The 14,393-nt window shown below is 35.9% G+C and overlaps 1 protein-coding gene and 1 long non-coding RNA gene across 3 annotated transcripts in view; one reads left to right on the plus strand and one right to left on the minus strand.

The window, feature by feature from the left end:
- The window catches only part of LOC149840060 (uncharacterized), a 34,716-nt gene extending 28,936 nt beyond the window's left edge, over positions 1–5,780 (plus strand). For both annotated transcript variants that reach the window (XM_090003018.1, XM_090003019.1), the window contains 4 exons: positions 3,587–3,778; positions 4,075–4,246; positions 4,342–4,674; positions 4,759–5,780. In XM_090003018.1, the coding sequence (XP_089859144.1) occupies positions 3,587–3,778; positions 4,075–4,246; positions 4,342–4,674; positions 4,759–5,483 (1,422 nt within the window). In that variant the 3' untranslated portion in view covers positions 5,484–5,780. The remainder of the gene's footprint in view (positions 1–3,586; positions 3,779–4,074; positions 4,247–4,341; positions 4,675–4,758) is intronic.
- The window catches only part of LOC149840059 (uncharacterized), a 58,201-nt gene extending 44,801 nt beyond the window's left edge, over positions 1–13,400 (minus strand). Inside the window, exon 1 of the long non-coding RNA XR_016431384.1 lies at positions 13,321–13,400. This is a non-coding gene — a long non-coding RNA (uncharacterized LOC149840059). The remainder of the gene's footprint in view (positions 1–13,320) is intronic.
- Positions 13,401–14,393: the final 993 nt, after the last annotated feature.

A 14,393-nucleotide genomic window follows, 5' to 3' on the forward strand; every position in this document is an offset into this window, starting at 1 on the left:
TGAATTTGTTCATTACAAAATTTTCTCAGGTGAGAGACATTGGATAATTTATACAAATTAGGATGACCTAGTCTTTGATGCCACAAAACTTTATCCAACTTTTGTACATTAAGACAAAAAGTTCTGTTGGAAAATTTCAACTGATTCATGTAATACAAGTCTCTTCTCTATGCCCTTCTCCAATTTACTTCTCAGACTAGTGATTCTGTATTAAACATTTCTATATCCATGATCAGTGATTTGAGAAACAAAAAACAAGTTCAAATTCAGTTTTGGAACCATCTTTATTTTTGAAATACTAAAATTATGTGTTTTTTCAAAATTTTCAATTCCTTTAATATCAAGAGGTACCATCAGCAGTAAACACATTCCTTTTACTAAAAACATTACTATAATCAGAGGTATAGGTTCATCATGAGTCATATAAAACAAAGCACCTGAATCTAATAGCCAAGGAGTCATACTAGGGGGTGAAGACGTAAAGACAACGGCACCGGTTATAGACTGCCCTTTGAAAAGAGGTTGCAAAACTTCCACGAGCTGAGAAAGAGACATGCTTGAAGCTTCTTGGTCAGCCTGTGAAGTCTCAACTGAGACAACCTTTCTTCTTTTGACTTAAATTAGGAGCAATAAGGTTTAATATTCCCTAGTTCTCCACAGTTATGACAAACAATAATGTTGCTTTGCTTTCCATCCCCTTTTTCTTCATACATACGATTTTTTCCAAAGTTACTATTATTCTTGTAGAAACACAGTGGTTTGTATGTATGAGTGTTTGCCTCTGGTCTTGAAACAACCAAGACATTATCTTTACCCTCTCTTGATTCATTTTGAGACTTTAACCTTGTCTCTTCCATGCAAACTTGAGCTAAAACCTCATGGATAAGAGGAAGCTTATCTTGCCTTCTATGTAGTATGTTGCTTCTCATTTGCTCAAACTCAGGTCTTAACCTCATAAACTGGATGAATTGTTCACTATTTATTTATTTGTTCCTAGTTTGAGCATCATTGGGACTTTTCCAAATGGGCTCTGACTTGGCCATTTCGTCCCATAATCTTTTTAGTGAACCAAAATACTCTCTAAGATTCTTTTCGCCTTGTTTGCAATTATGTATTGTTTTGAAGTTCCCATTTAAATGTGGCACTCACATTAAGTGTAAGTTTGTTTGATGAAAAGTCATGCTTCATTGGCTCTCTCAAATTCAAGAATTATCTCACAAATATCCTCACTCATGCTTCCCATGAATAGGAAAAGAATTTTGGCACGAGTTACTTTCCATTATTTCAATGCTTTTTTATAGCTTAATAAGGCTTTTTCCTTCTCATCCCCTTTAAGAACTTCATCTTTAATGGTTCCATCCTTTTCTTTTATGGTTTTTGTTAGTAGGTTGTGGTTCAATTGCGGAACCATCAACGTATTCTCACAAACTTTTTTCAACTAGGATCCTCTTGATGGCGTTTGCCCATAGATTATAAATTTTCTCATCAAATTTGATTGGGACTACCGTCACTACTTTTTTTTATCGACCATGAAACCAAAAAATACAAAGCAAAATAATAAAACAAGGGGTAGAAATATGTACTTGAAAAGATTCACAGCCTTCTTTAGTGCAGTGATTCTTCTATGCATCCAAAAGAATGTCAGATCTTCAAAACGAATGATCAGCACACTTCCCAAGGCAAGTTCCCATTTTCACAAAATATCAGACGCTCTTGAAAGGGCACCAAATATCACCAATGGATCGATCTTGCTTTGATACCATGTCACAAAAAATGTGATTCTTCAATCAGCCACTTATGGGCTAAACCCAATACAAGTGGTAACCACTTATGGGTTCAACACAATAACAAGATTGAAATGAGCCTCTTAAGGGATGACCACACATGAAAAAATATATCTTTGTATTAGGGAAATCCCTTGAAGAAAAGAATACATTGAGACGAGGGGGTCACCCCTATATATACAAGAGGAGGGCTCAATAGAGCCATTGGGTAGACTCCAACGGCTCCATTGGGCTTTCCAAAAATGCCCTAACATGTGATGCTATTTATAATAAAAAGGAAAAAAAATTAAAAAAATAAAAGTATACACCATTATGACTTTACATTGTGAAAAGACCAAAATGCCCTTGAGAGACATATATATATATATATATATATATATATATATATATATATATATATATATATATATATATATATATATATATTAACAGCATTAACCTACCGATGTGGTGGGAAGAGTTCGCTCTTCCAATAGGGTTCGGCAGGGCGCAAACTATTTTGCTCCCTTTCCTCATGTGGACGATGCCCTATCGATTTCTATGCTTCTTGTTATTGTCCAACAAATCATCTCTGTTGATCATCACTTCTGATGTTGTGGATGAAAAGGGGGGGGGGAGAGAGAGAGTAGCACGTCATTTCAAAATGATTTTTTGAATAAAAATAAAATTTCTGGTTTTATGAAAGATCATTTTTGGGAACATTGTCAGTACAACACTTCAAAAATGGTCTTCTGGAGACATTGGTTCCCGAAACACTGTTTTAAGTGTCACCCATACACTTCCATATTTGTCTTGTCTTCATGTTTTTTCTTGAAATTTTGTGGTGTGTTAGGGTTCAGGTATTTATGAGAAACAGAGGCTCACTGTTTATTGAAAGATTTAACTTCTGTGGATTTTTTGTAATCCAACTTTTTGTTAAAGAATAAACGCAAGTCAACCTCACAATATTTGCTAGTTTTCTTGAAAGATATAATCTTAATTTAGTGAAATATTCTATTGAAAATAGGGTGTCACGAGCTTGTGCTAGTTTTCTTTGCTTGGGCGCCCTTTATCATCTTTGACAAATCTTGTCTTTATGTCACAAGCTTCTTGGCTTTGTGAAATTTAAGGACAAAAGAACAATCTCAGTGAGCGGTTACACAGTCTGCTTTAAAAAGATCTATTGCCATAAGCTGTGTTGTCTTAAGAGTCCAGGTAGTTACAAGTAACAAAGTCTCACTGATAACTGAAAGGTTTTTTTTTTGTGGATTTTAGAGAATTAGATTTTCTATATTTAAAGAAGAAAAGGTGCAACTTTGGGCCGGTGGTTGAGGTCTTGCTGCAGTCTCATGCTTCTTAGTATCCGAGCACTTACTATTATCTTGTTGAACTCTTTGATATGTTTTCTATTTGTGATGGTAAGTCACGTGCACTGTGTTTCTCTTTGATATAGAGCCTCGTGCTACATAACTAAATTTACGCAGAATGATTGGTGTGAAAAACCTTGCTTAAGTGCTGGATCCATCTTGTTCTTTGTCTCAATCTGCTTATATCAAGAAGTGTTGCCAATGTTGGGTATCCTATCACTTACAGGCTTACAGCTCATCTGGTTGTCTCTCAGTTTTTTGGGTACTTATTTTGATGCTCTGCTTTGCCCTTTTAATGTTTGGTACCATCAAAGTTTGCATTTGGGTTGTTGTCTCGGCTAACAGTTTCAGAGGTTCAGATTTTTGAAAGAAATTTTCCCTTTATTTCATATTATTCGGTTTCTAATATGGACTTTGTTTGAAAGTGTATTCCGAAGCTCTTTGTTTGTTTCCCAGGCTACAGGCTTGAGTGGGTCTAAGGGCACTTGTGAGGACTTGATTAATGATATCAGCCAGACTAGCAATAAGAAAGCCAGCGAAAGTGGCAGACCAATTCATAAGACTGACACTCCAAAGAAAATTGTATCTCATGAATTTTCTGCTGATGGTGGCAACTTACCTCTTGAGAAAGACAATGGTTTACGTCAGGTACTTTTTTGTCTAATTCCTCCTGTTTATTTTGCGGTGGTGAAAGGTGATTGGGATTGGTATAGAAAAACCAAGGCTGCAGTGCTCAAGCTGCTGCCTTTGCAACAAGGAGGTTTAAAAATAAAGGGTTTTATAGGGACTATATAAGATGATTGTTTGGTTAAGAGCTCATGTTAACAGGTGACAGCAGACCATTAGTAGGCGTTATTGTCAAAATTCAACTGCTTAATCACAAAATTATATTCCTTTATTTTATTCTTTATGGCTTCAGTCGATCTTTCATCTGCACTCTGCAGACCATGGAGAAGCTTTTGAAGGATAATCTTAATGATGAAGGCAATAATCATCCTCAAATTCAAGTATACAAGACTTTGTGGCTTGAGGCTGAAGCTTCCCTATGTGCAATGAAGTATAATGTCAAACTGGCCCGCATGAAAGCTGAGATTATGAAATGCAAACAGCATCAGGGTAAAGTTAACTAATATCAATGGAGGTTTCATCTTTTCTTTTTCAGTCCTTGAGACAGTCTGCATTGTAGAGCTAAGCATGTGTTGTTTTTACAGATTTCACTGGTTTTTTAAGTGAAAGATCTAACTCTAGTTCAGGGGAAACAATAAGATTAAATAGGGCTGACAATGCTACGGATATCAACAAACAGAACTTGCACGAGGCTAAAAGTTCAGCAAGTGATGGGGATGATTTGGAATCTTCTATCCGACGATTTAAAATCTTAAAACAGCAGACTGAGAGATCAAATATGCAGGACGAAGGGCCACCTGGATTACCAGACTCTATTGACATTGAGCATGTTGATTCTGATCAGCATGTGGAGAAGCCAGTCACTGTGGCTCAAACAAAGTCTGAGATTGAGAATCAAAAACAGCAATCTAAAGAAGGTTATCCAATTTCATTGGTTCATCTTTGTCTCTTCTTTTCTTCAGTTCTGCATTGTAGAATTAAACATGTGGTTCTTTTTACAGATACAGTTGGTTACTTAAATGCAATGTCCACCCACACTTCTAAGAAAATGAGAAGTTTAATCAGGGATTTTGATGGCATGGATGGCATAAACCAGAACCCGCTTGAGCCCAATGGATTATTGAGCGAGCATGATGATGTGGAGGCTTCAGTTGCTGCAAGACTTAAAATCCTAAAAGAGCGCGTTGAGAAATCCAATCAGCTGGAAGGGCCAGCAATATTGCCAGACTCTATTGACATTGAAAGCATTGACTGCAACCAGCACGCAGAGGAGGCAATCATGCTGGTCCCTTGTTCTCAGACAAAAGCGATGAGAATGTATCAGAGTTTTAACAGTGCTGACTTTGGTTTGTCTGAACAAAGCTGGCAGCCATTTGTGGGTGCTGCATTGCAGAATAGTCCGGTACAGCTTCCAGATAATCAACATGGCGGAAGTTACTGTGAAATACCAGGCATGTATGCTTGGCCCGCGGGCAACATGCACAATATGAATCCTATGGCTTGGGAGGAGCTAGACCCAAGCAAGAATTTTTGTGCGCCCACCAACTGTGAGCTTGTCTCTCTAACGCATCCAACCTCACCTGTGGAAGTCTGCACTCTGAAGAAGCAAGCAATTGAACTATTGAAGGGGTCTGATAAAAGATTTGCAAGTGGAACTACAAGCCCGTCCCAGTCAGACTGTATCTACGATTGGGAACATGTGCTGAAGGAGGAGATTGCATGTTAGAAAGTTATGCAAATGAAGACCAGCCATCCTGGAAAAACTTGGTATGTCAAATCTATATTGGTATATCTAATAACCCTTTGCCATCTTAACATTGTTTTATGTGGGCTTTTTTTTGGTCTCACATTCACAAACAATACTTAGGTGAGTCAATCTGGTGGGCAGGCCAAAACATTTATGGAATCACTTGTGAATATTTATGTATATACGTATGTTCAAACATGCTTTCTGAGACGTGCTTGAGCGTGCTGACTTGAATCATAGTTGTAAAATGAATGAATGAAAAGTCATTGAACTCAACCGACCATGTTGGGTCAAAGTCCAAGTATTTGGTGGATTACCTGAAAAATGACAAGATTGCTTCTGAAGTTGCTCTGCACAGTGAAGACCGAGCCGGTGGTGACCCCATGCAGTCCAAAAATCAAAGGTGGTCATCTTTGTCATTGTCCTTTGAACGAAAAAAGCCATCAATCAGTAGTTACGTATAAATGATTAGACGTGGCATTACGTGTTCTAGTTTATTAATTGGAAAACGATGGTACTGTACGCTAATTTGTCACTATTTCTTAAAAACCCTACAATTTTTGATATTTTCATATGTTCAAAATCACAAATATCCAACATCAGGAGGACACTTTTACCCTTCACAACTATGAATTTATGCTTTTTTTTGCGATAAAATTGTACTGCCCGTCGAATATGTTCAACACTCACTCAAATTCAGAATTGCAGTTTTTTTATGCAAATTTAGACCTCATGAACTCGCATAAATTTATTTGCAAAATCTTGGTGAAATTGAAACCACCTAAATCATAAATATCATACTCTTTCGTATATAATAAATATTTTTGCATAAAAATATTTACAAAACATTTCTCACAAATAACATACATTTGCATATATCTTGAAATTGCAATAAATTTATATGTGAACTTCGTTTAAAGGGTACCAACAAAATCGTAAATATGATACTCGGTAAAATTCTTGCGGCGATTCTTGCATTCTGAGGAGGTCGTGATATCACTCTTGTGATCAACTTTTTCATCTATAGTTTTGAATTGTGAGTTCCATACAATATATATACCTACGTATCCTCATGCATATTTTTTAGGAGGTTACAGTATTATCCTTGTGATCGACTTTCGTTTAGGGTCTAATATGTTTATGAAATTTTTTATAAATATATATTATTGTAGATGATTTATGATTGTATACTTATCTTTTAGTTACTGGTGTAATGTGTTTAGGGTTCACTCTCCACAAGTAATAAAAGGACTAAAGTACACTATCATTGTAAGCAGTGAATGATGGCGTCTGAAACTGTTAAAGTACATTATCGTTGGTCTGATTACACTAATTGAAAATCTATAATGGTCTTCAAAAATATTACCTTTAAGAAATTTGCGGCTTTGATGTCTCATAAAACTATATATGCAAGAGACTTATTAAGCCTTCAGTATAGTTATTCTTCAAACTTAAACAACCAAGAAATATGGATATATGTCGAGGATAATGTTGATGTAGAATCAATGTTATTTAGTGGTGGTGTTTACTTGAAAGTATGCAAAGTTAATTAATGAATAGTTAAACAAGAAGTAGTTAATCAATAGAATGATGTGAATCCCATGAAGAATGTGCATCTATCTCAGTGACCATCTATCTATCAGAGTCCTTTGTCGATTATCCAATTGTCTCAAACAATAGACAATATTGATATTGTACATGATGAATGGATCACTGCAAAGGATGTGGAACCACATGGGCAAACTAGTGTCAGTGATCTTCATCGTAGTAATTTGAATGATATGCAACCTTCTCAGGCATATGACAATGCTAGGTACAAGTTATAATTTTAATATAATTTATGACTGAGATGTAAGTGTGATGATGAATGCGATATTTTGGTGGTTAATCTTGAATGTTGAAAATGCAGAAATGATGCATGCATGAAAACAAATGAAGCAATATATACAATAAATTTTGATATAGTTGATAAAACCAAACAATCAATTAGTGATAACAACAATCATGTTGACAGTGCAGAATCAGATGATATCGATGATGATGAGTATACCATATTGATAAGAGATGGTGAAAGCGATACACCAATGACATTAGAGAATGTAAACCCTTGGTTCTTATTGAGTGGGTTCTCATACAATGAAGAGCAATTGAAAATCATTGACGCAGAGACATTTGATTTATATGAGCAATTGCATAATGAAAGGCTTAATGATTGTGAACAATTCTAATGGCTATCAACACACTCAAATGATCAAGAAATTTCTTTTGACAGAAAGTTTCATGATCTCCAGCATTACTGCAAAATTTTGAAAGATCATGTGATCATGAATAACTATAAAGCAAAATTCTTAAAGAGCTACAATAACAGAGTCACTATCGTATGCACAAGGAAGAACATTGAGCGGGTTTCTTTTAAGTGTAGATGTATGATAGCGAGCATCCATGTAGTGAATCATTGTGCAACCTTGTAGTGGAGAAAGTGACTTCTAAGTGAATTTCAAGTGTTATTCATAAACACATATATGATAACCTGAAGATAACTCCAAAAGAAATCATGAATGACATTACTCGTGAGGAAGGTGTGGAGGTTACTTACAAATATGCATAACGTGGACAATAATACACTAAGGCTGCATTATATGGTTTATTTGAACAGTTCTTCAAGATGCTTCCAGCCCATTTAAATCATTTGATAAATGCTAACCGATGATTGCTAGGGTATATTAAGACTGTTTGAAAAGATCGATTTAAGTACATATTCTTATCTTTTCGGCTAAGCATCGATGGGGTTTTGAAAGGATGCCCTTCATTTTTTATGGTAGATGACATATTTTTAAATTATTGACCCATAATATTGATTCTGGTGGTGCGATATTTTCGATAGCATTTGCTGTTGTTGATAAGGAGTCCAAAGATTCATGGTCATACACTTTGATGAGTTTAAAGAAAGAGGAGTATCGATAGTTATCTCTGATAGACATTCAAGTTTAAAGTATGATGTCCCCCACACATGACCTATATGTCATGTTGGATTTTGCATGAAGCATTTGATGAAGAACTTTAAAAAAAAAAATTGGTTCACCACTCAATGCACTTTGGTGGAGTGCAACTCGAACAACCATCAAACTACAATACAATTATTTTCTTGACAAAGTTAAAGAACAAAACACAAACACATACAATTATATTGTCACTGACGTGGATCTGAAACATTGGGCTAACAGTCTTTTTTATGCGAAAAGATATGGCTGATTAGCATCTAATGTAGTGGAGAACTTTAATTCATGGATTCTCACCATACGTACAAGCCCCTAATTTTACTTATTGAAATACTTCATCTCATGCTGATGAAACTTTTTGAAAAAAAAGAAGAAGATTGCAGGATAACATATGACGTGTGTTGTGATACCAAAGGTCAAAGAAAAGCTAGAGGAACTGAAGAAAAAAGGTACAACAAATACATGTGCATGTAGTGCATTGCCTTCAACAACAATACGAAGCTTGTGATTGATGTCATGATTATAGTGTTGGTCTTCTGAGGCACTTGTGATCTTGTGAGGAGTGACAAATTTACAAATATACGATCACATGCATTTTATAGGAGGGCAACCTACCAGAGGATTATTGCGACAAGTGGTTCAAAGTTGAATCGTATCGAGTTGCATATAATCAATATTCATTCTTTTCGATGGCAGATAATGTCTCACACATCAAGGATGTTGTGACATACAAGTGCAGTTTATGTGGCGAGGTTGGTCACAAAAGCCGACACCACAAATAACAATATATATAATGTTATTTAATGAATTGCTTATTTGTGTACATATCCAATGTCTTTTAATTAATTGCTTCTTTATGTACATATCTAGTATTTTTTAATTAATTGCTTCTTTATATGTATATCCAATATTTTTTAATTAATTACTTTCTTATGTGTATATCCAATGTTTTTTAATTAATTAGTTCTTTATGTGTACATTTAAGTAGTTCAAGATGTATGGTCGTGCACGTTTTTACAAAAGAAAGTGATTCAAGAAACCCCGAGTTTCGAAGAGCAAAAAACAACCGATCGTGCATGAGGTATAAGTAATATATCATATGTATATATTTTATATTAATTGTATATAATTTATTTTGTAGTTAAGAATAGGTTAATAGGAAAGAAAAAGCTATAGAAGAGAATACCTCAAAGCCGAAAGAGTATGAGTTTAACTAAGAAACTCTCTTGATAAGTGACGTAAGTGTTAGTTTTGCACATTAATTTGTTTATTTTTTTATTACACTTGTACATAATTTTGTTTGTTCTTTTGTTACCACACTGAATTTACTATGTAGCATATATAAAGAATCTAAGTGACTCACGATGGGGATAAGAAAAGAGATAACTTGTCGAAAACCCTTTACCTTACCCCGTATTTCTTTATGAGTTATAAAAGCGATGCTTATATTGTTTTACTACCAATTAATAAAAATTGCATGGTAAACATTATCTGTTTACAACAAATTATCGCAATTAAAGGGCATCAAGGTGGGGCAACTATGCATACTTGTCATATTATTTTCTTGATGCTAACAAGGTATGTGTTTACACAACTATGCATACTTACAAATAAATTTTTATATACACAACGACGTTATACTAGATTTATATTGCAGCTTTTAATTCTTTTCAACTAAGGCAATGAGCATTAGGTTCTTTGAGAAACGGACATGAAAGAAAATGACTTCAACTTATACAATTTCACGCCAAATATATTTAACAGATAGAAACCTCAAACAAATAGTATGATAACATAACTTACTCGATAATGTACTCGCTATTTTGTGTTTGTTTGTTATATTCTTTTTTGTGTATATTTGTTATCTCCTTTTCATGCATATGTATTGCAGGTTCATTTTCTTTAGCACAATTTGGGCTTGATTGTTATAAAGATTGAACGACGCAGATGATGGAGGGTATTACTCAACAAGAGAACGAGTAATTACTTTGCATTTGTTTGTTAATTTATTTCGTATATGTACATATTTTTCACTTGGTATTTCCTCATTTTACAGGTATGATTGCGGTATATTTGTCATACAATATATATAGTACTTAGGTAGAAACTGGATATTGAACTTTGCACAAATATGTGTTTATATGTCAATTGTTCACTCATTTGAGATGTTCATTATAGTCAGTTGTTTGCTAATAAATGGTTATTTTTAGCATGTCATAGATATAAGAAATCATATGAACAAGTTCTACAAGCACATGAAGGAAATGACTTCTAAGGATGCAAAAGATAATGAAAAGGCAAAGACATCAGTCAGAGAGGTGCCGAAAAAGTCTCTGCAACTAGTTGAGTTGTGAACAATTATGCACCTTTATAACAGATCAAATTACATTTATAATTGGATGGATCAAGTTAAACGTTGTAATTAAATGAATCAAGTTAAACTTTAACTATCACTTTGTAATAAAGCCCATGTATTGAATATAACTTTGTATTTGTTAAACTTCAAGTTATCGGATTGCGTATTGTATTTAGTTCTATGTTAATCATATTGACTGTCAAATTTTTGCAATTGTTAATGTAGAAACAATTTTGCAAAATTGTTCGGTTGTTACCAATCAGTAGGATTTTCGCAAACATACTTCATGAGATTTTGCAACATATATGTCAACAAGTATGATATATGCAAATGAGTTGGAAATAGTTGTTGAAATTAGTAGCGGGAAGGAAAGTAGGTTGTAGACCACTGGTTGGAGAGAAAAGACAAAAAAAACCTATATTATGCGAAAATAAGCAGGTTGGGGATCATAGCGGGTTTCTATATGATTCGAGATTTTTTTAAAAAATAAGAAATATTGCATATTTGTCATAGTTTTACAAATATTTAAGTGGAGATTCATAAATAACTTCATGCAAGAGCGTGCAATATATGCGAAAATGTAAGTTATTTGCAAAATTGGTAAGTGTTTCACACATAAATTTATGCGATTTCAGGATATATAACGAAAGTATGTTATTTGTGAGAGATATTTTGCAAATATATTTATGCGAAATATGAAATATATGCGAAAGAGTATGATATTTGCAAGTTTGGTGGTTTTCGTTTCATCGAGATTTTGCAAATAAATTTATGCGAGTTCGTGAGGTTTAAATTCGTGTAAAAAGCATGAGATTCTGGATTTAACTGGGTATTGAACATATTTGACGGGCGGTACAATTTTATCACAAAAATATGTAAATTCGTTAATGTGAAGGGTAAAAGTGTCTCAATGATGTTGGATATTTGTGATTTGGGACATCACAAGAATAAAAAAATTTAAAGAATCATGCCAAATTAATAGTAAAGTACAATTATTTTCAGTTTATTAATTCTACGATCCCTGCCCCAAATATTGACCAAGTTTGTATGGTCCGTAGTCAACAAGGGAGACTTCTCTGCGTCATGTGAGTTTGTCCTTTCTACTTGTAGAGAGTGGAAGGTATGATTCCACGTTTTATCATTGTGACTTTTCTATATGACAAAAGTACATCGTTAACATGTGTTCCCCCCTGAAATAATAATTTTATTTTAGTACATCTAGAAACCTTTAATCGGCCTTAGTAACTGGAAAATGATCTCTCTCTCTTTCCATGAAATAATAATTTAGTACATTTAGGTACCTTTAATTGGCGTGATGAGAAAACGAGCTCTCTGTAAAATCACACAGCTCACGTGAGGACAGGAAAAACACAAGAACATGCACACAAACACAAGGTTTTATAATGGTTCGGTTTAAACTATGACCTACGTCCAATGTAGGAAACCTCTCTATCTTTGAATTTCACGCCCAAGAGTGGAGGCCTCTCCCTTGCTTAGATAGATTCTCAAAAGGTATATGAAGAGAGGATCCAAATACATCCAGACTTATTAGAAAGCAGGAGTTCATGATCCACCTGGGTCAGACTCCTGATTAAGACTTAACAATCCAGCATTGGACCTATCCTCTACAGCATGTGGGTCCACCTTGGCTTTAACGTGTGGACCTATGTGAGGATCCAAAACATGTTCTGCATCTAGACCACCGTCTGGATCTGGATCAGTCTCTCTCTCTCTCTCGGTTCAGGGATATGAATGTTTTCCTGGGCCGCACTGGTGATGGAAGCAATCTTTCTGCACTTAAATATTCGTTTATTCGTGGGACTGTTTACAGTGTTTTACAATTTGTCAGTTACTTGATGATGACTATTCTAAAATATTTGATTTGCTTAGACATTTCAATAATTCAACGCTTTCTTGTCATGGGCTGGCATATTAGATTACAAACAAAGCTGATTGCTCGTGTCATTCAGGCTTTAAATGCACTGAAAATTCGCAGCCCCTGTGGGATGATTCTGTTCTTACCCTTAAAAGAGGTTTCCTTTGGACTAGGGGTGGCAATTGGGTCGGGTTGGCGGGTCAGCATACCTCAACACGAACCCGACCTGTTTATTAAACGGATGTAGCAAACACGAACCCGACCCATTTATTAAACGGGTAACCCGACACGACACAGTAACCCGTTAAATAAATGGGTCGGGTTGACACAACCCGATTACATGTGTTTCGGTTTCGGGTTGCGGGTTGACCCATTTATTAAACGGGTTGCGGGTTGACTTCCAGGTAGAAATCATCTCATTTCTTTTACTAAAAACCCCGCAAACGCCCACTGACAAATCTAAGTGGCAGCATTAGGCGAACCACTTGACCTTTCGGTGATCACATTGTCACCAAATCATTACTCGCAACAAAATTTATGAAATAAATTTGGAAAATAAAAGGAGAGAGAGAAACCCTAACTCACCATTTTCGCTGCCATCGACGCTCCGTCAAAATTCGGGATTCGATGGTGATCGGGCCGAGGGCCCCGAGCGACATTTTCTCTCTCCATTAGGTCCCAAACCCTCTTCCTTATCCTCCACTTCCATGCTTTTAGATCCTCGCCGTCCACCGCTGCCTCCTCTGCCTCCCGAAAAGAAACCTCCCCCATCGACCGTCGCACCTTGACATCGAGGCGCATGCACTCCACCTTGAAGGAGGCCGCATCGAACTGTTCGACCCCGTCTCCGGTTGCCCTGCAGAGATGGATCAGCCCTGCCGGGCGAAGCCTCACCGGAAAATGATGCCCTCTGGCCGGTTGATTCTTGCGTGCCGTAGGGGTTCTTCTCGCTTCTGTTGGGATAACGCACGCGAGTCTTGCTCGACATGCGTCCGCTTGGATTTTGGGATATATATATATATATATATATATATATATATATATATATATATATATATATATATATATATATATATATATATATATATATATATATATATATATAAACGGGTTGGCGGGTTGGCATACCCCTAACACGAACCCGACCCGTTTAATAAACAGGTTAGGTGGGTCGACCCGTTTACGACACGAACCCGTTTAAGCCAAACCCGAACCCGGCTAATTAAGAAGTGGGTTGGCGGGTCGGGTCAGATTTTGCCACCCCTACTTTGGACCAATCCTTAGGCCTCTCCCATAGCTAAGAACTGTCATGAGGAAGACAGAACTTTGTAAAATATTAACAATCTCATTGTTACCGGGCCCTATTAGTTTCAGGGTCTTTACCTCCGGCCCTTATCCTGCCGTCTAAATGGCAAAACCGCACTGGCCAGGCTCGGGTTGTTAGCTTGACCTAGCTTCCTCTGGAAAGAACACATGAAAATAGTTCTCCAAGATCAGTTAATGGTTTGTATGCAACATACTTGAAACTACAACTAAAAAAACCAGCCAAATTTCTACCAGACATATTTTAACCATTGTAAATTAATCCCCACACGTGACTTAATTGCCTAGAGTACGTTGTCTTTGGATGCATGCCTAACATGTCTCTAACCTTTTCT

This window comes from Nuphar pumila, chromosome 4 (genome assembly GCF_984573655.1).
Source record: "Nuphar pumila chromosome 4, dmNupPumi1.hap1.1, whole genome shotgun sequence".
NCBI classification, from domain to species: Eukaryota; Viridiplantae; Streptophyta; class Magnoliopsida; order Nymphaeales; family Nymphaeaceae; genus Nuphar; species Nuphar pumila.